This window comes from Canis lupus, chromosome 4 (assembly GCF_011100685.1).
Source record: "Canis lupus familiaris isolate Mischka breed German Shepherd chromosome 4, alternate assembly UU_Cfam_GSD_1.0, whole genome shotgun sequence".
Taxonomy (NCBI): Eukaryota; Metazoa; Chordata; class Mammalia; order Carnivora; family Canidae; genus Canis; species Canis lupus.
The window spans coordinates 72,358,440-72,384,156 of NC_049225.1; the positions used below are offsets into that span (position 1 = coordinate 72,358,440).

At 36.9% G+C, this 25,717-nt stretch overlaps 1 protein-coding gene across 16 annotated transcripts in view; it reads left to right on the forward strand.

The window, feature by feature from the left end:
• The window catches only part of CPLANE1 (ciliogenesis and planar polarity effector 1), a 137,323-nt gene that overhangs the window by 17,764 nt on the left and 93,842 nt on the right, over positions 1 to 25,717 (forward strand). For all 16 annotated transcript variants that reach the window (XR_005358569.1, XR_005358568.1, XM_038535284.1 and 13 more), the window contains 11 exons: positions 459 to 641; positions 3,470 to 3,719; positions 3,892 to 4,047; positions 4,210 to 4,979; positions 6,380 to 6,588; positions 6,788 to 6,868; positions 10,090 to 10,254; positions 14,102 to 14,275; positions 19,538 to 19,766; positions 20,897 to 21,036; positions 25,262 to 25,479. Coding sequence is in view for 14 of the 16 variants with exons in the window: in XM_038535284.1 (XP_038391212.1) it covers positions 459 to 641; positions 3,470 to 3,719; positions 3,892 to 4,047; positions 4,210 to 4,979; positions 6,380 to 6,588; positions 6,788 to 6,868; positions 10,090 to 10,254; positions 14,102 to 14,275; positions 19,538 to 19,766; positions 20,897 to 21,036; positions 25,262 to 25,479 (2,575 nt within the window). In the remaining 2 variants the exon portion in view is untranslated. The remainder of the gene's footprint in view (positions 1 to 458; positions 642 to 3,469; positions 3,720 to 3,891; positions 4,048 to 4,209; positions 4,980 to 6,379; positions 6,589 to 6,787; positions 6,869 to 10,089; positions 10,255 to 14,101; positions 14,276 to 19,537; positions 19,767 to 20,896; positions 21,037 to 25,261; positions 25,480 to 25,717) is intronic.

Sequence of the window (25,717 nt, forward strand, 5' to 3'; positions counted from 1 at the left end):
TATTCATATTACCAGATAGTTACGGAGTGGTAAAGATAGCTTTAGGGAAGAGAGTGTGCTGCTGCATGGACCTCTGGCAAGCTGCAGAGAGGACAGGCATGGTATTGACTTTTAAATTCATCAGTAGATTTAGTTGTAGGCACCAATATGATTAAAGTTGTTCTAATTAAAATGTGACTGACTGAAAAACTTAACTGTTCTACAGAGTATTTTCGTCTTATCATTTGCTTACGTGTCTGTGAATTTCTGATTGGAATATTGTTTGGAATACATATTTATGAGCAAGCATTTTTTTCTTACCTTCTTTCTGGGAAGTAAAATTACCCAAAATGTATGTGATAATTGCCTACTATACATTCTTTTCCCCTTATTTTTGGAGTGTTTCACCCCTGCTAGGCCATTTTAAATCATGAAAGACATTGTAGAGTCCTCTAAATATACTGTCTTGCTTTTTCTAGGTCCTACTGGGTAGGTGATATCAGCTGGACTCACGATAGTCTTTTTCTGGCTTGTATGTTAAAACGTGGCTCCCTGGTTTTATTGACCTGTCAAGGTGAATTGGTGACATTAATTACATTTGGTTGCTCCATAGAATTTGGGCCAGCAGAATTTATTCCTTTTCACCCACTAATAACATATAGGTGAGACATTTGAATTGTTTTGTTTTCAGGTTTTCTCCTTCGGTATTTACTATGTATTTTTGTAAAATAATTTTGTCTTTCAAATTGTCTTATTCTTTCTTTGAGTCTGTTATCTTAATATCTGTTTCTTATTTATAGTTTTCCTTTATTTCTTTTTGTTGCTTAATCCTGGTGAAAATTTGACATTGTGGCTATGTAAGTATAAGTTACTTAAATATTTAGTAGCACTAAAACATTTATTTTCTTTTATATAAAAGTTCAAAGAAGTGTGATGTATCTTTTATTGTTTTAAAAGAAGAGCAGTTAAATTAGTAACTCAAACGTAAGTTGGTACATGGATTTATCTGTTTTTTTTCCTCAAAAGGAAAGAAGGAAAAAACTGTGGGAAAAGAATAGAAGACTTTAGAATTTAGCCATATGTTAATTTTTAATTGTGGGGTGGGTTAGCAGCTGGGTTTGGAGTCATACCAAAATTTAAATCTTGGCAGCCCCAGTGGCGCAGCGGTTTGACGCCGCCTGCGGCCTGGGGTGTGATCCTGGAGACCCCGGATCGAGTCCCACATCGGGCTCCCTGCATGGAGCCTGCTTCTTCCTCTGCCTGTATCTCTGCCCCTCTCTCCTCTGTGTCTTTCATGAATAAATAAATAAAATCTAAAAAAAAAAAAATTTAAATCTTGGTTCTTAAAAAAAAAATCTTGGTTCTTCTACTTATTAATTGTGTGACTTTAGGTAAGTTATACTTTAAGTCTTTTTTTTTACTGTGAAATGTAAATTACTCTATTTCTTAGGGTTGAGAGAATGAAGTAAAAAAATAATTAGTAATAAACTGCTTAGCACAGTTCTTTTTTTTTTTTTTTTTTTTTGCACAGTTCTGACATAAAGTAGGTGTTCAGTAAATATTTGTTGTTATTGATGTTGATATTAGATATGACCTGACATGTATACACAGGTATTGACAAAACAAAAAAATTGGAAAAGTCCTTTGAAATCAATCCATTGCCATTGCCTCAAAGAAAGGAAATTGAGGACAGGTGTGTCCTTGATTATATTTAGCAAAAAATGATGCTTAATTTTTAGTATTAGAAAATTCTAGTTGAACAGTTTGTCTCTTCCTGCAGTGAAAGTATTTTTCCTTATTTTTTAAGGTCCAATTCATAATTGACTTGAATTGCCTCATATTTTTTAGAATTAATTTAGGGGGCATCCCGGGTGGCTCAAGGGCTTAGCGCCGCCTTCAGCCTTGGGCGTGATCCTGGAGACCTGGGATCGAGTCCCACGTCCGGCTCCCTACATGGAGCCTGCTTCTCCCTCTGCCTGTCTCTGCCTCTCTGTGTCTCTCATGAATAAATAAATAAAATATTAAAAAAAGAATTAATTTAGGACCTTTTAAATTGGATTACTTTTTCTGATTATAAAAGAAATACATCTTTATTATTTAAAAAAAGAAACTTAGAAATCAAATGCTGTAAAACTAGTGTAGAAAATGAAATACTCCAAAACAAACAAACAAACAAAAAAAAGAAAATGAAATACTCTTGTAATCCTATTTCTCCCAAATAACAATTATTAATGTTTTAGTGTATTGTCCTACAAATTAAAAAAAGTATGTATGACTTTATAATAATAATATTAGTTTCTTTTTTAAAACAAAATGAATTCTATGATATATGCTGTTTACTGTTTTGCTTTTTTGATTAAACAGTTTATATTATACATCTTTCCATGAAGTAATTTTTTAATGTTCTATAGATTCCTTGTGGTGTGTATGTCCTATATTTAACTAGTCTCCTGTTGTTGACTATTTGGCCAATAAAACCTGTATTTGAATAATTTCCTAACCAGAAAGAGATTATAATATATTATTGATTATTTGATCTCTTTATAAAGCCCCAAAGTTAATAAGCAGCGATATTGAGTAATCCTAATCAGGTATACCAACATAACAGTAAATAAGTACATTTATATGGAAACTCGTCAAATTTAATCTAAAACTGATAAAAAGTTAGTCACTACCATCTTTTCCAAATGTCTTTCTCAGTTTTTTTCTCCCCCTCCTTTTTTGTAAGAGAGAGAGGGGCAGAGGGAGAGGGAAAGACATTTTTTATTTTTAAGATTTTATTTTTTTATTCGAGAGAGAGAGAGAGAGAGAGAAAGTGTGGCAGAGTCACAGGCAGAGAGAGAAACAGGCTCCATGCAGGAAGCCCGACTTGGGACTCGATCCTGGGTCTCCAGGATCACACCCCGGGCTGAAGGCGGCACTAAACCTCTAAGCCACCCGGGCTGTCCAAGGGACAGAGAATCTTAAGCAAATTCCAAGCCTAGTGCAGAGCCCGACTCAGGGCTCAGCCCCACAACCCTGAGATCATGACCTGAGCTGAAATCAAGAGTTGGACACTCAACCAACTGAGCCACCCAGGCTCCCCTTCTTTCTCCTCCTTAATAACAAGTATATTCATAACTCATAATTACATTCTTTTTTCATAATTATATTCTTATATTTATATATGGTAAGAAGGAAACTTTACTATTAACTCTCTAATAGTAAAAATGAACTACCTTAATTCTTTTCTGAAATAGTTTGTTTAAAACTAAAAACAAAATAGAGTAAATGCCACAATTCAGGGGGCATTTAAAAAACATAAATCTACATATTATTTAACATTTGTGTTTTCCTTAGAGATATATGCAATTAAATGTTAGTGTGTTTAACTGGCTTTTTTATCATTGTGTAGCTTTTAATTGTTGTTTTGCTTTTCTTTGGAATAATATGATTGTTTCCTTTAAGATTTTTCTCTTACTAATTCTTTAATTTTGTGTTTGTTTGCTAGACCACAGCAGTTTACATTTCAAGATTCAAATAATTCTGTAGACTCATCAGCTTCTGATAGTGACCCCATGAGACAGAGATTTTCCATAAAAGCACACTCCCGGTTACCCTACCTCATTATTTCTGATGGATACATGGTCACAACCCTTCGATTTGTTGATAACCTGTCTCCGTCAGTGCTCATGAGATCCCTTCTACTTGATTCAACCCAGAGGCTTGAGAAAACATATCAAAGTATGATATTGTCTAAGGTATAGTGCTTTTTGGTATCATTGGTAAAAGTTGGCTGCTTAGTCTTTCCAGATTAAAACCATACTGACAGTAATGTCCTTGGATTGTGTACAGTTGTCTATAGAATTTGTAATTGTTTGTGGTGGAATTACAGATAAACTTTTACTCTTAGAAATCTCTTATCTTCTACAGCCAAAAGGCAAAGGGCTGAACTTACGATCACTGGATTCCCTGAGATCTAGCCTGTTAAAACACCAAGGAAATCAAAGTTTAGCTGATTCTACTGTCCCCAGATTCTTACAGACAGAAGAAACAATGAAGTTAAGTGAAAAAACAGCAGATTTCCAGGTACTTAGTAGCAGCGTTTTATTTACTTTGAACAGTTACATATTGACTTTATTCCAAGAAACATTTGTTTTGTTAAAGGGAAAGAAATTTGAGGACATCAGTGATTTTACTTGTAAGGTGTTACATGATATTAAGTATAAATTTTTTTCACTCACATTTTAGGATTTTGAAGCAGAAGAAACTAATGAAGGCAATCACTTTCCGAACAACTTATTCTCACTTTGGAATAAAAAAAATGATCCATTGTTCAGTAGTGTCAAGGAGGGAAGACTGGAATTTGCATCTATGTTTGACACAATACATGCAAAAGATAATGTCAAGGAAACAGATAAAACCATTACAGAACTGCATTCTGTCCAGAAAAATCTCCTTGCAGCATGGACTATAGGAATTTCAAAAAATGTGATGGAAAAAAATGTAATGTTGAATTACACGGTAGTTTGTATCACTCATTTTTTCTACATTCTTCAATTTATAAAATGTCCTTTCCCCAAACTAGATATTTTTTTAAACAAGAGCACAGGCCAAAATGCATGGGTCCTTTGTATCTTTCAACTTTTTCATCAGTGTTTATCAATCCAGTATTGGGATATGAGATACAAACAAGATGTGGGACATTTGGTAAAGCTGACCTCAAATACTATAAAGCTTTTGCTGACTCAGCAACAACAGGGTCAGTTATTCTCAGAGAAGCTTTTGGCTAGTTTTCATTTACTTAAAATGGTAGCCGATAATTTAAATGCTATATATGGTCTTCAACCTGAAGTTATTTCAGCCTCAACTGATGGAAGTAGAACAGCAAATCAAGACAAACTGGTGGTACCCATTTTTCAAATGTTTCAAGATAGTGGTTCTCAGGAAAAATGGTCCTGGAACTCATCTTTCAAGATTTGTCCTCAAGTAGTAAATCTTGCTCAACAACCAGGACACAGGTATAATTACTTTCTGTTAGGGTACTATCAACATTATAGATGTTTTCCTTTTTGAAAAATTGAGATAAAATTCCCATACTGAAAAAGTCACCATTTTAAAGTGTAAAATTCAATGCTTTTTAGTATAGTCACAAGGTTTTAGAACCATTAGCACTAATTGCAGAATTTTTTTTTTTAAGATTTTATTCATTTATCTGAGGGAGAGTGAGGAGGAACAGAGGGGGAGGGAGAAGAAAGGGGAAAGAATCCCAAGCAGACTCCTCGCTGAGCCCAATGCAAGGCTTGATCCCACAACCTGGAGAGCACGACCTGAGCAGAAACCAAGAATTGGATGCCCAACTGACAGAGCCACCCGGTGCCCTTCCAGAATGTTTTTATGATCCTTAAAAGAAACCCTGTATTAGGGGGTGCCTGGGTGGCTCAATATGTTGAGCGTCTGCCTTTGCCTCAGGTTGTGATCCTGTGATCTTGGGATTGAGTCCCGTGTCAGGCTCCCAGCTCCAGGGGGAGCCTGCTTCTCCCTGCCTTTGCCTCTATCTCCTTCTCTTTCTCTCTGTCTCTCATGAATAAATGAATGAATGAATGAATGAATGAATGAATAAATAAATAAATAAATAAATAAATAAATCTTAAAAGAAACCCTGTATCTATTACCAGTCGGCATTAATAAATTTTTATGTTATTTTAAAATATTGTAGAATTTATGCCGAGTTTTATTCAACACATGTATTTTATTAGTCTTGGGCAGCCATGATATATCTCCAAGTATTGAATAATGTTGGTTTAGGTAAGCGCTATAGAAAAATAACCACGAAGATCTAAAAAATGTTGGGATACCTGGGTGGCTCAGCAGTTGAGTATCTACCTTCAGCTTAGGTCGTGATCCTGGAGTTGCAGGATCGAGTCCCACATTGGGCTCCCTGCATGGAGCCTGCTTCTCCCTCTACCTGTGTCTCTGCCTCTCTCTCTGTGTCTCTCATGAATAAATAAATAAAATCTTTAAAAAAAGATTTAAAAAATATATTATGTATTTTTTTTTTTTTTTTTTTAATTTTTATTTATTTATGATAGTCACACAGAGAGAGAGAGAGAGAGAGAGGCAGAGACACAGGCAGAGGGAGAAGCAGGCTCCATGCACCGGGAGTCCGACGTGGGATTCGATCCCGGGTCTCCAGGATCGCGCCCTGGGCCAAAGGCAGGCGCTAAACCGCTGCGCCACCCAGGGATCCCATATTTTTGGATCAGTGGACTTTGTGCTGTTTAAATCTGATCAGTTTGTATATACATTATTATATCAGTAAAGAGTATAGGCAAAAGTAATAAGGCTAAGTAGGAGACTGTACTCATTTTTATTCCTAGTCTGAAATTTGGTTTTGATGATCACTTAATTTTGTCTGCAGATTGATTGTCCTCTGGAGAGTATTGTACAAAAAAACTTTATGGTATCAAACACAATTAAGTCAAAGACTTCCTGAAGATGACAGGCAGTTAATGGAAAAGATGGCACAAGAAGCATCTACTGTCAAGGCTCTGTTATGTCATATACAGGCTAACTTACAGACTGCTGGAGTTCATGTGAACCAAGGCTTGGAACTTAAATCTATCAATGGTCAGTAGCTTATAAACATTTTCCAACTCTGTGAATAAGCAATGTTGTTAACTGGGCTTTGATTTTATTAATTGCTTGTGATTCCTTGTTTTTCAAAATAGTTTCTAACTGAGCTGCATCCACTAAATTTTAAAATGAAGTAAATTTTTATAAAGTAATGTCATTAACCATGACTGGTTGTTGGTTAAAAACTTTGTAGGTGAAGAATATTTCCTGTTAGGATCATATGAAAAATCTGTTCAATTGTGGAAGAAAGCACTACAAGAAACCCAAGAGAAAGGTAGGAGAGTGTTAAAAAATAATAGTCACCATAATATTGGTAGGAACGTATTTTGGAATGCTGTAGAGTTTAAAAATAATTCCAAAGTTTCTGAGTACTCACAATTAATGCTCGAATGGAATACATAATGGTAGGCAACTTGACTGTCAGAAATAGTTATTTAAAATTGTTTTTTGTCTTGGAATTTGTAGCACCAAGAATTTTTTCCATTACCTAGAGGAGGCTCCCTCTGTCCTTTCTTTTGGTTAGTGAGTTGTGATTAATTATTGATGGGGAAAAATGAGATTTATTTATTATTATTTTTTTTTTTTAAATGAGATTTAGATCCTAAATAAAATAATGTTTTTTTGGCCATTTGCTTTTTACAGACTTAGAGAAGCATGGAGCTAAGGCTCTCTGTCCTTAAGTATTTCAACTTGAAGAATTTCCTGTGAGTTAGACTGATTGTTGGGTTAAGTATGGGCTTCATGGAATTCTTTTTTTTTTCTTCATGGAATTTTTGATGAGACTATAGGATTGTAGATTCTAGAAACTGGTGATAGCTTTTATGGTATTGAGGGTAGGCTAGGATGACAGAAGTTCTCAGCTAGCAACCTTGGAACTAGCCATGACTGTAACTATCACATGGTCAGGTTTGGCCAATTATTAAGTTAATTTTATGACTTCTTTGTATATTTCATTCATTCTCCTATTTAACCAGTATTTATCAAGGGCCCTGTATGTCCCTAGTACTGTAGTAGGTACTAGGGTTAACTGAAATAAATAACTTTACCCTTAAGTTGCCCATAAAATGGAGAGATTACATAAACAACTAGCACTTTTCTTGTTATGTTGTTTGGTAGGTGCTGGGGAAGCACAGAAGAGCACTTCCCACAACCTAAGGCTGGAGTGTCAGCATTAGTCTGGGGAAAACTTGGAGCAGTTGACATTAAAAAAATTTCTTTAAGGATTTTACTTCTTTATTTGAGACAATGAGAGAGAGTGAGAGAAAGTAGGAGGTGGGGGAGAGGCAGAGGCAGAGGGAGAGAGAGAGGTAAACTCCTGTTCAGCAGAGAGCCTGACTCTGGGGCTCCATCCTGGGACTCCTGGATCATGACCTGAGCCATAGACAGATGCTTAGCCAACTGAGCCACCCAGGTACCCCAGGAATTGACATTTAAAATTGAATATAGGGATCCCTGGGTGGCGCAACGGTTTGGCGCCTGCCTTTGGCTCAGGGCGCGATCCTGGAGACCCAGGATCGAATCCCACGTCGGGCTCCTGGTGCATGGGACCTGCTTCTCCCTCTGCCTGTGTCTCTGCCTCTCTCTCTCTCTCTGTGACTATCATAAATAAATTAAAAAAAAAATTTAAAAAAATAAAAAAAAATAAAATTGAATATAAATCAGCCAGTTAAAATAGAAGTAATGATTTAACAAAGAAGATAGCATTATAAAAGCAAAAAGATGTGAGAAACCATGACAATTTGGTAAATTGTAAGTTGTTTAATAGGACTAAATTATATATGTATGCAATATTGGGGGTAAGGTGGTGAGAGCTAAGGTGAGAGATATATAGAGAATAGATGATAAGGAACATACTGTATGTATTGTCAAGGGATTAAGATTTTATCCCAAAGAGATTGGGATCAGTTAGAAACTTTATGTAGGAAAGAGAACTTTTTAAATGAATATAGGCCATTTGGAAAATTTCCTTTGGTGCAATGTGGAGGGTCATTTGTAGAAATGTGGTGTAGATATGTAAGTCTCACATGGAAGCAGGAAAATTAGTCTGTTGAGGAGGTCCTGAATCAAAGCAATGTCAAGAGTAGTGGAGAACAGAGGTTATACTTGACAGACAATAGGTTTGATCAGTTGGACTTGGTGACTGAGTAGATTTGGAGAAAGAAGTCTAATGGCATTCTCAGTAGGGGATTGTCCAACTGGATGAAGAGGTGTGACATTCAAGAAGGTGAGAAGTTCTGATGGAGAAATGAATTCCATTCTGAACCTTTACATTTAATTTCTTTTCTAATTGTATCCACTAAAAATGGCTTCTAATAATAGAGACTGAAATTAATAACTTCTTTTAATAAGAAAATTTATTTCTCTGTCTTAGAAAAGGAGACCAGAAATTCACACTCTGGGGCTGATTTGGTGTTCCTATGGTCTAGTTAAAGACCCGTGCTCCTTTAGTTTTTCTACTCAGTCACCTTAGTGCATTGCTTCCGATCTTAAGGCCCATTACATGAGCTAAAATGAGTACTCGGACTCCAGCCATCACATCCATATTCTTGACAGCAGAAAGGAAGAAAGCAGGAAGGACAAGAAAGGGTGCACCTCCTAGATGAGTTACCTCCCTCCAAGCAGCTTTTCTGGAAGTTCTATCCAGTGTTTTCTTTTGGTTTATAATTCAGTCATTATTTTTTTACATGGCCACATCTAAGTGAGATCGTGCATTATTTATTTTTTTAAAGATTTTTTTTTTTTTTAATTTTTAAGTTATCTCTGTCCCCAACATGGAGCTTGAACCTGCAACTCCAAGATCAGGAGTCTCATGCTCCACTGACTGAACCAGCTGGGCACCCCTGGGTGCATTGTTAGCCCCCCAAAATTGGAATTCTTTTACTCAGGAGGAATGGATAAGGTGTCAGTTCTAAACACCCTTCAGATACTTGGACACAGTGGTCAGGGGCTCCTATCTCTTTGGATAGTGCTTCTTTGGGAAGTCTCTTTGACTGATTGATATATGTATGGTATCTTGGCGTTTTCTTTTTTAGCATGTTTCCTTTTGTTTTATGCCATGTGTACTTGAGATAAATGTTGTTAATGGACCTCAGTGCTGAGTTGATGAGGATTTGCAGCTCTCTTGGAATAACATCTTAGTCATCCTAGGGCCTGATGAAAGATAATAAAATCGTTCAGAACTTAAAATGAAAAAGAACAAAGTATTGTTTTAAGAAAAAAAAACTTTTATTGAAGTGTAAAATACAGAAAAATCCACATAACCTGAGTGTACAGCTCTCATAAGCTGAGAACATGCCTGTCTATCTTGCACCCAGATCAAGAACATTACCTTGCTGGGGTGCCTGGTTGGCTTATTTGGAAGAGTGTGTGACTCTTGATTTTGGAGTTGTGAATTTGACCTTCATGTTCAGTGTAGAGATTACTTAAATAAATAAACTTTAAAAAAAAAAGTTGCTAACGTGTTCTTAATGTAAGTTTAATTCTTTCTTGTTTAAGGAGGAAGAAGATCATGTTTTCTTCAGATGCGCTATTATCTTTCTCTTTTATACTGTTACCTCTATAGCTATAATTTAAATGATGCTCAAGGATTATGTGATCAACTAGTAAGAGAAATATTGAGGGGGTCCCACCTACCTGTAAAAGAAAATGAGGATTGTTCAGGTATGTATTTCAACAACCAGTATGTGTAATTTCATTCTTTTTATTCGTAGGTTTAGATATGAAATTGCTTATGCATAAAAGTTAGTTGCTCTGACTAAATTATGTTATGGTGAATTTTGACCTGTCAACTTCTCAATAACAATTATCATGGTTTTTTTTTTTTTTTTTTAAATTTTTATTTATTTATGATAGTCACAGAGAGAGAGAGAGAGAGAGAGGCAGAGACACAGGCAGAGGGAGAAGCAGGCTCCATGCACCGGGAGCCCGACGTGGGATTCGATCCCGGGTCTCCAGGATCGCGCCCTGGGCCAAAGGCAGGCGCCAAACCACTGCGCCACCCAGGGATCCTTATCATGGGTTTTTTTGTTTTTGTTTTTGTTTTTTAAATTTTTGCATCCAGACAGCCAAGGTGGCTCAGCGGTTTAGCACCGCCTTCAGCCCAGGTTGTGATCCTGGAGACCCGGGATCGAGTCCCATGTCGGGCTCCCTGCATGGAGCCTGCTTCTCCCTCTGCCTGTGTCTCTGCCTCTCTCTCCCTCTCTCTCTCTGTCTCGCTCTGTGTCTCTCATGAATAAATAAATAAAATCTTAAGAAAAAAATCTTTGCATCCTCAGGCCTTAGCAATAATTGCCTGCTGAATTGATAGAATTGTTTTCTCACAGCCATATTTGTTAGAAATAATATCAGGTATCCAATTATTTTTCCTAAACATACTCATATTTTCTTTAACTGTTGCTTAAAGTGATTTAGTAAAGTGATGAACATCACTTTCTGAGGTATTCCAAGTCTCTTTTTTTAATTTGTTTCAGAGGCTTCGGGATATCTGCATTGCCCTTTCCAAAGAGATGTATTTAAATTAAGCAATACCCAGAGTGGAAGATATATATAAACATATATTATGCCAACTTAGGTTTTTATTATTTTAGCCACTGTTAATGGATTTCTTACTTTTTGTGATTTTTATCTTTTAAAATCTTTGTGTTCATTATGGAAGTAATATGTGTTCATTTTAGATAATTTTGAAAATATGGAAAAGTATAAAGAAGAAGTCACTTATAATTTGACCACTTTCTATGTTTATATTATATATGTATATTAGAGCTGTGTATTCTGTTTTTATAATCTTTTAGAATTTAATATCTTGATTAATATTTTCCAGTGTAAATAAGTCTTTTTTGAAAACTTATTAAACATTTCCCCCATTATTGCATGTTTTTATTTTATTTTATTTTATTTTTTATTTTTTATTTATTTATGATAGTCACAGAGAGAGAGAGAGAGAGGCAGAGACACAGGCAGAGGGAGAAGCAGGCTCCACGCACCGGGAGCCCGACGTGGGATTCGATCCCGGGTCTCCAGGATCGCGCCCTGGGCCAAAGGCAGGCGCCAAACCGCTGCGCCACCCAGGGATCCCATATTGCATCTATTGCATGTTTTAGTTGCTGCCACCTGTTTATTGTTTTAAGTAGTGCTGCAGTGTACATAAATTTTTGTGGGCATTACTAATAATTTCAAGTTTCTAAGAATACTTTCCTAGTGGAGTTCCACAGGACACATTTGATTCCTTTAGCAACAGGTTGTGTCAACACGTGTAAATATAATTTACCAAGGAAGCTCATTTAGAGATTCAGTGCCCAGGCTTTTTAATTAGAGGCTGGCGAGTCATGTAGACCCTTCTGCTTAGCCTGTCCCAAAATTCTACACTCTCAGAAGAACCACAGCTGTTTAACATAAACCACATTATTTGTACAAACAGGTCCAGGGAGCCATTCTCATCAGTTAAGGTGGTGGGAATCTTCCCCAAATCCACGTTCCCAGATGCCATCCAAGGGCCAACATTATAAGCAAGCCTGTTCTTTTTTTTTTTTTTTTTTTTCAAGCCTGTTCTTTTAACTCTTTCCTGCACACTTACCTTATTAAATCATTGTATAAAGTAATAATTTTTACTGGCTAAGGTTTTCATTATTAACGTCATCACTGTGCCACATACAGAATTACCATTTCAAATTTTTTTTTTTACCTCTGAGTTGATACAGTTTTACTCTGTGACCATCTTTTAGAATTAAGTTGCTTCACATTAAAGGAGCTTATTTTTGAGGTTCCAATAATGATTTTTGTATGATTAAGATTACTGGAAATCTTGCCTTGGTATAATCCTATAGTAAGTTTAATGCTGGAGAAAATAATTCGTTCTCGTATATTTTTAAGCTTAATGTGAAGTAGTAGTATGTTTTCTCCAAACTTTTAGTGACCAAATGAAGAGTACTGCTTGAAGGCTAAAAAGATTTTTTCAAGATTCTTTTTATTAAAAAAAGCTTATTAACAATAATCTTGAGTGCCTACTATGAGAGGAGTGGTGTTAGGTGCTGAGGTATATAAGATACAAGTGGTTCACATGCACATAGAACTTAATATTGTGAATATGTATCAAGTGACTTCTGGGAAAGAAAAACATTTTGCTATTTTTGGGGCCATAAATTTTATTTTTAAATTTATTTTAATTAATTAATTTTTTAAAAAAGATTTTCTTTGTTAATTCATGACAGACACACACAGAGAGAGGCAGAGACACAGGCAGAGGGAGAAGCAGGCTCCATGCAGGGAGCCCTATGCAGACCCCATTCTGGGGACTCAAGGATCACACTCTGGGCCAAAGGCAGATGCTCAACTGCTGAGCCACCCAGGTGTCCTAATTAATTTGTGTGTGTGTGTGTGTGTGTGTGTGTGTGTGTGTGTGTGAGAGAGAGAGAGAGAGAGAGAGAGAGAAAGAAACAGAGGAGGAGAGCGAGAGCGAGAGAATCCCAAGCACTCTCCACACCAAGCACAAGCCTGACTCAGGGCTTGATCTCACAATCCTGACATCATCTGATCTAAGCTGAAATCAAGAGTTGGATGCTTAACCAACTGAGCCACTCAGGTGTCCTGCCAGAAATTTCATAAAAATTAATGTTAACTTAGTATTTAGATTTAGTAGCTTACCTATTTTCAAATTTCTGAATGCCAGTTTATATTACTGAGCTTTGATTCTCAAATGGAGGTGACACATTTGCTCCTGCTAGTTTATATATCAATCACTGCAGAAATCCTGATGTAACTCCTATCCCCCCACCCCACTTTCTCCGCCCCACATTTTCCTTTTGTCCCTCCCTACCACCAAAGAATCTTATAAAAGTGAACCACTCTTACTAAGGGGAGTGTATCCTAATCCCCAGATCTAATGGTACAGAAAACAGCATTAAAAATCACTGTTCTAGGGGCTCCTGGGTTGTTCAGTCGGTTAAGCATCTGCCTGTGGCTCGGGTCATGATCTCAGGGTCCTGGGATTGAGCCCCATGTCGGGCTCCATGCTCAGTGGGGGAGTCTGCTTCTGCCTCTGCCTCTGTTCCTCTCCCTGCTTGTGCTCTTTTTCTTACTCTCAAATAAATAAAACCTTAAAAAAAAAAAGAATCACCGTTCTAGTGCTTTCAGATTATTTTTATAGTAAGCTCTGCCTCCTTTTATCGAAGAAAAAAAATTGGAAAGGGAAGGCAGAAGGGAAAATAATGAAATCTAAGCTTACAAGTGCATCATGGCTGGATTGTTTTCTATTTATCCCTCCATGTTTTAAAATAAAACTGGCAACTTGAAGTCCTCAGTAGTTCCTAAGTGTATATGCTCATAATTACGGGCTAATTATTTTTGTTCAGTTGTCCTCAGGAAACACAGATACCTATTATAAATTAGCTTATATAGGTCATTGTCTCAGCAAAAATTTTTAATTACAATTTTCTTCTTGTATAATATTGGGAACTTACCACTTTTGATAGTTTGATCAGAATCTCCTTTGGTCGTTTGCTGTATTCCTTAGTTCCTGAGAAGCCTCCCTGTGAGTTTGGAATGACTAGAAGGGTTCGTCCTGAGGCGGCAGTGAGGGTTATCCAGTCCATGGCCCGGTTCATGGCCGCCTATTTCACCAACCAGCCACTTTGCATTTTGCCACCTCACAATGTGAACGTTCTTCCTCCCCTTCATGTTGAAACAGGTTAGTAAGCAAATAATTTTCTCACTTTGTTTTTTCACATAGTATTTAAAATCGACTTAGACAGTGATCGTTATTCTATGGAAATACTGTTCTAACTTAGTGTGTGACTCATAGATTCCCAGTGACTGTATGTAAATGAATAAAATCTGAAATAAGTAATTGCTTGGGCTTGTTTTTATTGAGTATGGATTCTTAATTACAAATTTTAGACAAAATGGTATTTTTTATAAAGTTTCCATTTTTAAAGTAAAAGGACTGTCACCTTCATTTATATAAAATGGAAATTTAATAAATTTTGAGCATGCTAATTTATAATTTTATTTGGACGATTTGCTTTTATAATTCTCTTTGGATCATTTACTTTGCTCTATTTAATCATCTTATCAATGTCAAAATGTACCACAGATTAGCGCATAGAGAATTGCTCTGCCCTATGGAGAGAAACATGTACACAGATGTCTATGATGTTCATTTTATTCCACTAATTTTATTAAGTGTCTGCTGTGTGCCAAGCAGCATTGTAGGCACTAGAAATATATTAGTTTGCACCATATGAGGTTAATAATATGAAGATATTGGTAGTTTTTTTGATGTATGAAATAAACTTATTCTGATTGCTATGAACAAAACAGATAAAATACCTGTTACTTTATGGAGTTTACATCTAATAGCTTGAAACAGAAAATTAAATAAGTGAATACATAAACAAAATATATCAAATGGTAATAGTTGATATGCAGAGGACTGAAATAGAGTAATACATTGTGATTGGGTGGTTGTTAGAGATGGCGAATTGAGGGAAGTGCTCTCTGAGTTGGGACGTGTAAGATGAACTCTTTTTTTTTTTTTAATTTATTTTTTATTGGTGTTCAATTTACTAACATACAGAATAACCCCCAGTGCGCGTCACCCATTCACTCCCACCCCCCGCCCTCCTCCCCTTCTACCACCCCTAGTTCGTTTCCCAGAGTTAGCAGTCTTTACGTTCTGTCTCCCTTTCTGATATTTCCCACACATTTCTTCTCCCTTCCCTTATATTCCCTTTCACTATTATTTATATTCCCCAAATGAATGAGAACATATAATGTTTGTCCTTCTCCGACTGACTTACTTCACTCAGCAAGATGAACTCTTAATGACAAGAAAGAGCCACCATGGACATATCAGGACTTAAACAGCATTCTAACCAGAGCTTGTGCAAAAGCCTCAGAACAAGAACAAACCTGATGCATTTGAGAAACTGAAATGCAAATGTGGCTGGAGCATAGAAGATGATGTGAGATGAAGTCAGGGATAGAGGCCAGATGTTGTAAGCCAGGGGAAGGAATCTGTACTTTAAGTACAAGGGGCTTTCGCCGGAAGCAACATGAACTGGTAAATATGTACACATATGTTAGAATTATACAAGATGTAAGGTGATTAGCAGTTTCATAGAGGCAGCAACAAGTGTCCCTGCTTCCCTGGGAAGAAGAGTTGGTCGTGACCTGATTATGGTTTCTTTTAGGGAGCTGGTCTGAACAAAAACAGCTTATTCCAGGCTCTGCCTGCTGTGCTGGCCTGTCCACCATGTCCTTGCCTACTATGTCCTAACTCAGATTCAGCTGGTGTTTCTGCCTTTTCACCCTACCAGCCTGTGCTCCTTTCACTCTTATGCTTTCCTCTAAGGCTCTCACATACATATTACTTATTTCCATGTACATTTGATACTACATTTGACCCATGAATGACACAGGTTAGGCATGCCGACCCCCAGCACAGTCAAAAATTCACATAAAATTTTTGACTCCCCAAATCTGAACTGTCAATAACCTACTCTTGACCAGATGCCTTACCTGTTAGAGAAACAGCTAATATGTATTGTATATGTATTATATACTGTATTCTTAGAATAAAGTAAGCTAGAAAAAGAAAATGTTAAGAAAGTCAGAGGAGAAAATAAATTTATATTGTTGTACTGTATTTATCAAAAGAAATCTGTGTATAAGGAGACCTGCCCTGTTCAAACCCATGTTGTTCAAGGGTCAGCTGTATTCATTATCATTACAATGGTTTTATATTTAAGCTCTCTTTTTTGTTACAGCCCTAGGTATTTATCACTTGTGTTTTCTATTTTTGGTAGTGAAGTTTCTGACAATAAATCGTATCCTTAATCCACATTATTTTACTGAAGAAGAGAGGTGGTACTCCATGTGGTTTTTAGAAAAACCTGAAAAAACAAAGGTCAAATCCTGACTTCAAAAATTTGTCTCAGTTTCTTGCCTTTTCTATCCTACATTGTTTATAGGACTTGAGCTCTTTGCCATGATCTTTATCTTTTCAGATCACTTCATATACCTAGGGAAGATTGCTCTTTATCACACGGAGGGAAGAAAGGTGATAGAATTATGGAGTTGTTTTTGGACATATTCATAAACATACATAAAATAAAAGCTCAAATACGTGCCTTTTTAATACTTGTGTAAATCTTCTCAATGAGAGGAGAGGCTAGGAAAGAAAGTTTTGTGATCTCTTTCTAAGCCTAAGACTCTGATTATTGAAAATTTAAATACCTGAAACTTGGTATATATCCTTAGGTTTCTTTAATTTCCTAATATCTTGAAAAAGGATATTTACACGCCTGACTTAATATAGATTTCATGTTAATGTTTTAAATCAGAACTAATGGCAGAATGTATTGAGAATTGAGTTACTTATTTGGTGTGATGTTTGCTGTATAAAAGCAATAAAATGTTCGGAAGATCAAATCATTCAAGTTCTTGTAATAGTATGATAACTTGCTCATAGGAAATAAAAAAGTAGGAAAAATTTAGTCAATCTCTGGTCTCTGCCTACGCAGAATCAAACATTCGTGTGAATGACAATTTTTTTTTGTTTGTTTCTATCCAAATGTGTTTGTCAGAAAGCTAAAGTGTGTTTGGTGTGGGCAGACTGTGTTGGTAACATGAGAAACTAATCGTTTCAAGGAATAGAAACCCATGTATCCCATTTGCCAGTTTTATTTTAAGGATGTGAGTGGGAATGTTAGCAATATGTATTTTTTGAAAAAACTAGCAGTTCTGTCATTGTATTTCCAAGTTTCTTATTCCATTATTTTAATTAGAGAAAGATCTAGAAGGTTAAGGAGGATGGGACCCTTTGTATATATAATCCAAGGCTGAAATCTTGTCCACTACTCTTTTCTACTTTCTTATAAACATTAATACATTGAATACCTAAAGGCTTGAGTTTTACCTCAAATTAGTTTTTTATTCCATGACACTTTGAGGAATACAAAGTCATATAAATGCATCTCTCCTCACCAAATTTCTAGTAGGAGAAATAGAGATTTATTTCAGAACAGCACACAGAAATAAATGGTACAGTGTGCCCCGGTATATTTAAGTGTGTATATATGTGTTTACACTATCTGACATAAAGTTTTCATTAAACTGTGTTTATAGTTGTTTTATGTAATGTACTCAATGCTGTCTCTTCTCTTTCTGTATCCACCTGTTCTGTTTCATTTTTTTTTAAGATTTATTTATTAATGAGAAACACAGAGAGAGAGAGAGAGAGAGAGAGAGGCAGAGACACAGGCAGAAAGAGAAGCAGGTTCCATGCAGGGAGCCCGACGTGAGACTCGATCCTGGGTCTCCAGGATCAGGCCCTGGGCCGAAGGCGGTGCTAAACTGCTGAGCCATCTGGGCTGCCCTCTGTTTCATTTTTTAAGAATGCTGGCATTTACTTCATGACCCCCTAATGAGGCATATTCTTCTTCAGTGTTTAAAAAAAAGTAGGGCGATCCCTCGATGGCTCAGCGGTTTAGCACCTGCCTTCGGCCCGGGGCGTGATCCTGGAGTCCCAGGATCGAGTCCACATCGGGCTCCCTGCATGGAGCCTGCTTCTCCCTCTGCCTGTGTCTCTGCCTCTATTTCTCTGTCTCTCATGAATAAATAAATAAAATCTTAAAACAAAACAAAACAAAAAAACCCCTATGTTAAGTATTTTTTTAAACCATTTAAAAAAAAAAAAAAGATTTTATTTATTTATCATGAGAGACAGAGAGAGAGAGAAAGGCAGAGACACTGACAGAGGGAGAAGCAAGCTCCATACAGGGAGCCCGATTGAGGAGAGCTCAATTCCGGGACTCTGGGATCATGCCCTGAGTCAAAGGCAGCCACAGAGCCGCTGAGCCACCCAGGCGTCCCTATTTTAGACCATTTTTATTTGTTTAGAAAAAGATTCTATTTATTCATGAGAGACACACGGAGAAAGGCAGAGACATAGGTAGAGGGAGAAGCAGGCTTCATGCAAGGAGCTCGATGTGAGACTCAGACCTGGGAATCAGGGATCACGCCCTGAGCCAAAGGCGACGCTCAACCATTTAGGGACACCCAGGTGTCCCTAAACCATTTTTTTTTTTTTTAAGAATTTATTTATCATGAGAGACAAACACAGAGAGAGAAGCACAGACACAGGCAGAGGGAGAAGCAGGCTCCACGCAGGGAGCCTGACATGGGACTCGATCCTGGGTCTCCAGGATCACGCCCTGGGCTGAAAGCAGCGTTAAACCGCTGAGCCACCCAGGCTGCCACTCCCTAAACCGTTTTTAAAAAAGATTTTATTTGGGGCACCTGGATGACTCAGTAGTTTGAGCATCTGCCTTTGGCTCAGGTTGTGATCCTGGGGAACTGGGATCAAGTCCCACATCAGGTTCCCTGCAGGGAGACTGCTTCTCCCTCTGCCTGTGTGTCTGCCTCTTTCTCTGTGTTTCTCATGAATAAATAAATAAAATCTTTTTTTTTTTATTTAAAGATTTCATTTATTTATTTGGGAGAGAGAGAGGAAGAGAGCATGAATAAGGGGAGGGGGCAGAGGGAAAGGGAGAAAGAGAGGATAGGGGAGAAACAGATTCCCTGCTGAGGGTAGAGCCCGCCGCAGGGCTCGATCCCAGGCCACTAGATCATGACCTGAGCTGAAGTCAGATGTTTAATCAGTTGAGCCACCCAGGCACCCATATTTTAAACCATTTTGTGTGTATCTTCCTTGTTATTTTGTGTAGAAATACCCAAGATACTAAAGAGGTTGGAGCACCTGGCTGGCACAGTTAGTGGAGCATGTGACTCTTAATCTCGAGGTTATAAATTTTAGCTCCACATTCGGTGTAAAGATTACTTAAAAATAAAATCTTAAAAAAAAAAGAGAGAGACAGAGATGTGACTATGTGAAGAGGCGTGAGTTCTGATAAATGTAATTGTACTCTCCATTTTGTTTTATGCATAGAACAGTCCCTTCGACTCATTCCTCTGCAGCACTCTATGGTGGCCAGTGTCGTAAGAGATCAGAATCTTTCTGATGTGTGGACAGTTGAATATGCCTTTGAACTATTACTTATTGGTGGCCTCGTTCCAGAGGCCGTGTGGTTGGCACACAAACTTGGAGACTGGAAGACATCTGTTTCCATCGGTGTGGCCTTCCAACTATTCTGCAAACATCATAGCCATTTCATAAGGTATGTATTTTGAGACAAACTTAGGTTAAGAAATAGCAACATAGTGTCATCTATTTTTTCTTTCTCTCATTGCTGGCATTTCCACATTTTGTGGAATCCTTGTTCCAGCATTGTCCAATAACACTGTTTTCAGTGTTGAAAATGTTCTGTTTATATGTGCTGTCAATATGATAGCTAGTAGTCACCTGTAGCTGCTATTGAGCACTTGAAATGTGCCTAGTAAGACCGAGGAACTGAATTTTCAATCTAATTTAAATTTAAATAGCTAAATGCAGTTAGTGGCTACTGTCTTGGACAGCTCAACAACTTTCCTGTGTTAAAAATTTTATTTAAATGAAAAGTTTTGTATTTAGCACATTTGTTAATAATGGCCTCAAAGGGCTTTTAGTCAGTGGGAGAGTTTGTGTTAAGTAGGTTTTGGATTTCATGCTAATCAAGCTAGTTATCTGTATTTTACCTCTTTTGAATATTATGGTATTGCTGTATCTGATATTTTTCAGTTCAAATTCAACATATATTTATTTATTAAGTAACCTCTCTGTACTAAGTTCTATGCCAGGTATCTTTGTGGATATAAACTTAAATGACACATAGTCTCCATGTTTAAGGTTTTATAGTTTAATAGAGAAATTAGGACAAAACATTATCACAATTTAGGTAGTATGGCAAGAAAAGTACTGGTTCTCCAGTGGAGAGAGCAATAGTATGAAGCAGGCATAGGACAGGAAATACTTTATGTGGGAGATATCATTTGAGATGGGCATTAGAGAGAAGACAGGATCTCTACAAATGGAGTAGCTATAGTGAGAGAACATTCCAAACATGAGCAAAGGTTATGGCAAAAGATAAGATTGGTTCAGTTTGGTTAGAGTAGACTGTAGGGTAGTAATGGGAAATGATGATGGGAAGATATATTAGTATCATAATTGTGGAGAGCCTTAAAAATCTCCTTAATGCAATGCTTCTTCAGTTATTTCTTTTTTTCTCTCCAGTTATTTCTTTTTAAAACAGAGGATAAATAAAAAGTGAATTTCACTGTTTCTTAAAATTTCATGTTTAGTTCTTAGTGTATTAATATTTCATTTTTTTCAAAATTTGGAATCATTTCACTTAACTTGATGTGATTTCAGGACCAAGAAAATGAGTCTGAATTTACCAATAAATTTGACTCCAGCACAAATTTTCCAGGAAAAGCTGCAGTGTTTTTTAGGTCGGGCAGCCTCATTGGAAGCAAAAAATGAAATGGGCTCAAAATACAAACAAGTTACAGGTATGTTACCCACATATAGTCTGACAATGTAACAGCTTAATTATATAGACTTTATGATATTATAAAAAACTTGTTAATACCCACAGTTACATTAAACTTTGAAGTTAAGCTTATCAAAGATTAAAGTTTGCTATTTATTCTTAATCACGGGAGCATCCAAAACTTATTCCAGCTTAAAAAATTGCAGTAACTGGGCAGCCCCGGTGACGCTGCGGTTTAGCACCGCCTGCAGCCCAGGGTGTGATCCTGGAGACTGGATCGAGTCCCACGTCGGGCTTTCTGCATGGGGCCTGCTTCTCCCTCTGCCTGTGTCTCTGCCTCTCTCTGTGTCTCTATGAATAAATAAATAAAAATCTTTTAAAAAAATTACAGTAACTGAATAATACTCTGATTTTCTGTACGTATCTTTTTACTAGTTATATTTTGCTACATTTGGATTATTTTCTTTTGTAGTTATAGTCCTAGAATCTCGTACACAGGAGGGTACTTAAAAGTATTTAGTTCTCTTTCTAAGTACATAAATTACAGAGTCGGTTTTGTTTTTAGTTTGAAAAGTTCAGAGTGGGGCAGCCTGGGTGGCTCGGTGGTTTAGCGCCGCTTTCAGTCCAGGGCATAATTGGATCGAGTCCCATGTCAAGCTCCTTGCTTGGAGCCTGCTTCTCCTTCTGCCTGTGTCTCTGCCTCTCTCTCTGTCTCTGTCTCTATGAATAAATAAATAAAATCTTAAAAAAAAAAAAGTTTAGAGTGGTGTTACAAAATTAAAAATAATGTAATATCACATATATTACATAGATTTACCCAGGAGCCCTTAAAATTTGTCTGTGATATAGATGGAGAAATTTAGATGAAGAGTAATGAAGTCAGGTATTTAAAGTTGTATTTTTTTTTTTTTTTAATTATTCACTCATGAGAGACACAGAGAGAGGCAGAGACACAGGCAGAAGGAGAAGCAGGCTCCATGCAGGGAGCCCGATGTGGGACTCGATCCTGGATCTCCAGGATCATGCCTTGGGCCAAAAGCAGATGCTCAACTGCTGAGCCACCCGGGCGCACTAAAGTTGTATGTTTAATGACACCTGTGGGACCCTGTGGTTTTATTAGTGCATGCCTCCATTCAGCAGTGAGACTTCTAACTCTTAGAACTTATTTCTCTTTCCAGAAAGAACTCCTAATACTTGGAAATCTGACTAAAAACTTTTCTTTGATACTTTTCTATCAATATTTTTTAAACTTACTTTTTACTTTTTTAGTTTTTATTTATTTTTAAACATTTTATTTATTTGACACAGAGAGAGAGCAAGAGAACAGCAGAGGGAGAGGGAGAAGCAGGCTCCTCACTGAACAGGGAGCCTAATGTGGGGCTCGATCTCAGGACCTTAGGATCGTGACCTGACCGAAGATAGATGCGCAACTGACTGAGCAACCCAGGCACCCCTGTCAATATTTTTTTAAATAGATGAAAGATATGTAACTACATGAAAGTTGTCTTTTGAAAAAAAAGACAAAGTCCTAGTCTGAACTTACAGTTTTGACAATATGTTGTTTTAAATAATCTGCAAAACTTTCCCACAGTAAATTTATAAGTAAAATGTGTTTCTAGGTAAAATATAAAACATAAGCATAAAAATACACATTTTAAGGCTAATAAATAGAGAAAGTGGGGGAAATTTCCAGGAGTCAGAAACAAAGAGGAAATAAAAACTCAGTGGATTCCATGCCTAAGGTATTTACCTAAATAAAATAAAAACATAGAACCACCCAAAGACCTGTATACAAATTTCATGGCAGCTTTTTTCATAATAGTCAAAAACTTGAAACAACTCTAATGCTCATCAACTGGTGGATGGATAAACCAATTTCAGTTATCTGTACAATTGAATAATAATGAAGAGAGGTAAACTACTGATAACATGCAACAAAATAGATGAATTGCAGAACCATTGTGCAGAATGAAAGAAGTCGGAAAGATTACATATTGTTTGATTCCATTTATGTGCCATGTTATTAAAAAGTAACACCAGGGGGATCCCTGGGTGGCGCAGCGGTTTGGCGCCTGCCTTTGGCCCAGGGCGCGATCCTGGAGACCCGGGATCGAATCCCACATCGGGCTCCCGGTGCATGGAGCCTGCTTCTCCCTCTGCCTGTGTCTCTGCCTCTCTCTCTCTCACTGTGTGCCTATCATAAATAAATTAAAAAAAAATAAAAATTAAAAAAAAAAATAAAAATAAAAAGTAACACCATAAGGAGGGCACCTAGGTGGCTCAGTTGATTATCAGACTCCTGGGTTGTCGAATTGAACCCCATGTCAGTTCCACACGGGGAATCTGCATGAAGGATTCTTTCCATCTGCTTCTCTCCCCTTCACACTCTCCCTCTGCTTCCCCCTCTCTCAAATAAATATATAAATCTTAAAAAAAAAAACACTATAAGGACAGGAAACAGATCAGTGGTTGCCAAAAGAAAGGTGTAAGACAACTTTTTTGGGGTGATGGCGTTCTTACAGGGCTGTATAGATTTGCCAAAACTCATTGAACTATATACTTAAGGATGAATTTTAGTATATGTAAATTATACCTTATAAACTGATTTAAAAACAAACTCAGCAGATGGTTAGTGAAGTATAAAATGAATTTGAACTATAGGTAAATACATATATATATTTATATATACTTTATATTTATATATATTCTAGGTAAATATGTATATATATATACACACACAGAGAGAAAGATAAAAATAGATACAAAATAGATAAAAAGAGTTGGAATATATAAAAGAAGAAAATATGAAAGAGGTCAAGTTTTATAGAGTACAGAATAGGAGGCCATAACATTTGTGTAATAGGAATTCCAATACCAGATTGTGGCTAGTAGCTATCTCTGGTGAGAGTGAGTAGAATATGAATGGTACAATAAGAAATTTCTGCTGTATCGGTAACATTAAAAAAAATTAACTGAATATACCAACAATGTTAATATCAGACAAGGATGAAAAGTTGATACATGAGTGTTTTCATATTATATTCTATATGTTAAAGGATGCTTTAAATATAAAAACCCCTAAATCTCCAGTTCTATCACCAGCATCTCCTTGCATTTTACCTCTGGGACATGTCCACATATATACTGATATTTATATAGTTGAATCCAGATAGTAGGACTATTTTGTTTGGTTTTTCTTTAGCTGTATGACATGTCATTTTTACTAACCTTTATTTAAAAAATACTATGGTGGGGGCACCTGGATGGCTCAGTTGGTTAAGTGTCTGACTAGATTTCATCTCAGGGTTGTGAGATCCAGCCCGGCATTGGGCTCCAAGCTGGGCATGGAGCATGCCTAAGAGTCTCTCCCTTCTCCCTTTGCCTCCCCCTCACTCATGTGCATGCTCGTATGCATGCATTCTCTTAAAAAAAAAAAAAAAGTACTGGGTACCTGGGTGCTTAGTGGTTGAGCATCTCTGCCTTTGGCTCAGGTTGTGATCCTGGGGTCCTGGGATTGAGTCCTGCATCAGGCTCCCTATAGGGAGCCTGCTTCTCCCTCTGCCTGTGTTTCTGCTGCTCTCTGTAGGTTTCTCATGAGTAATTAAATAAAATCTTAAAAAAAAAAAAATACTATGGTGGACTAATAAGAAAAAGAAAAAAATTACTTTCCCACTGCCTTCATTCACATAAGGTTGTATATTATTTACGTGTCTTTCTTGACATTTTTCCCATTATTTTTTCATGTATTATTTTTTGACGCAGGACTTATTCCAAGTATATTTTTGTTATATAGTTGTCATTACACTATCTTATGTAATTTTGGAAAAGGTCTTATGCTCTAATTGCCTATAATCTTAAAGTAGCAGAAGAGGGTTGCCTGAGTGGCTCAGTCGGTTAAGCATCTGACTCTAGATTTTGGCTCAGGTCATGATCTCAAGGTTGTGAGCTCGAGCCCTGCATTGGGTTCTGCTCTGGATATGGAGCCTGCTTAAGATATTCTCTCTCCCTCTCCTCCTGCCCCTTCTTCTGCACCCACCCCTCCATATTCCCATGCATTTTCTCTCTCTAAAAAAAAAAAAATGGTAGCAGAATAGTTATTAAATTCTCCCTAGAAATTGGCCTGTTTTGCATGTCATCCAGTATGTTTGTTTTTGATGATTGGCTTTTTCAGATAGGAGATTTTACACTACAGAAAAGGATCAGCATAATATAAACTTTAATTTACCTGATTTTGTGTTTGGTAGATCCCATTGAAGAAGAAGATGTAAATCTGCTATTTGGTTCAGTGCAAGAAGTATTGAAAGCAGCAGTTATGGCCGATGCAGATGTTCTATCAGAGACATTTCAGCTCCTGGTCACCTCTGCCAAGGACTTGAGTAAGAGACTGTGGGGCTTGGTGCCAGTTGGCTTGTACCTACCAGCTCCTCCGTTATATTGTCCTCAGCCAGCTATTCTTAGTGAAGTAAGCTAAATGTTTAATATTTTAATTAACTTAAACTTGATTTTTTTTTATTAGACGAACTCATTAAACTTGATTTTGTACGAATTTTAAGATAACCAACTTAACGATAATAATCAAGTTAAGAATGAAAGCCCTAAAGACAAACTTCCGAATCCCAGCTTTGCTGTTTATTAATTGTATCATCTTAGGCAATGCACTGACCTGTTTAAGTTTCCTTATATGAGAAATGTAGATGATG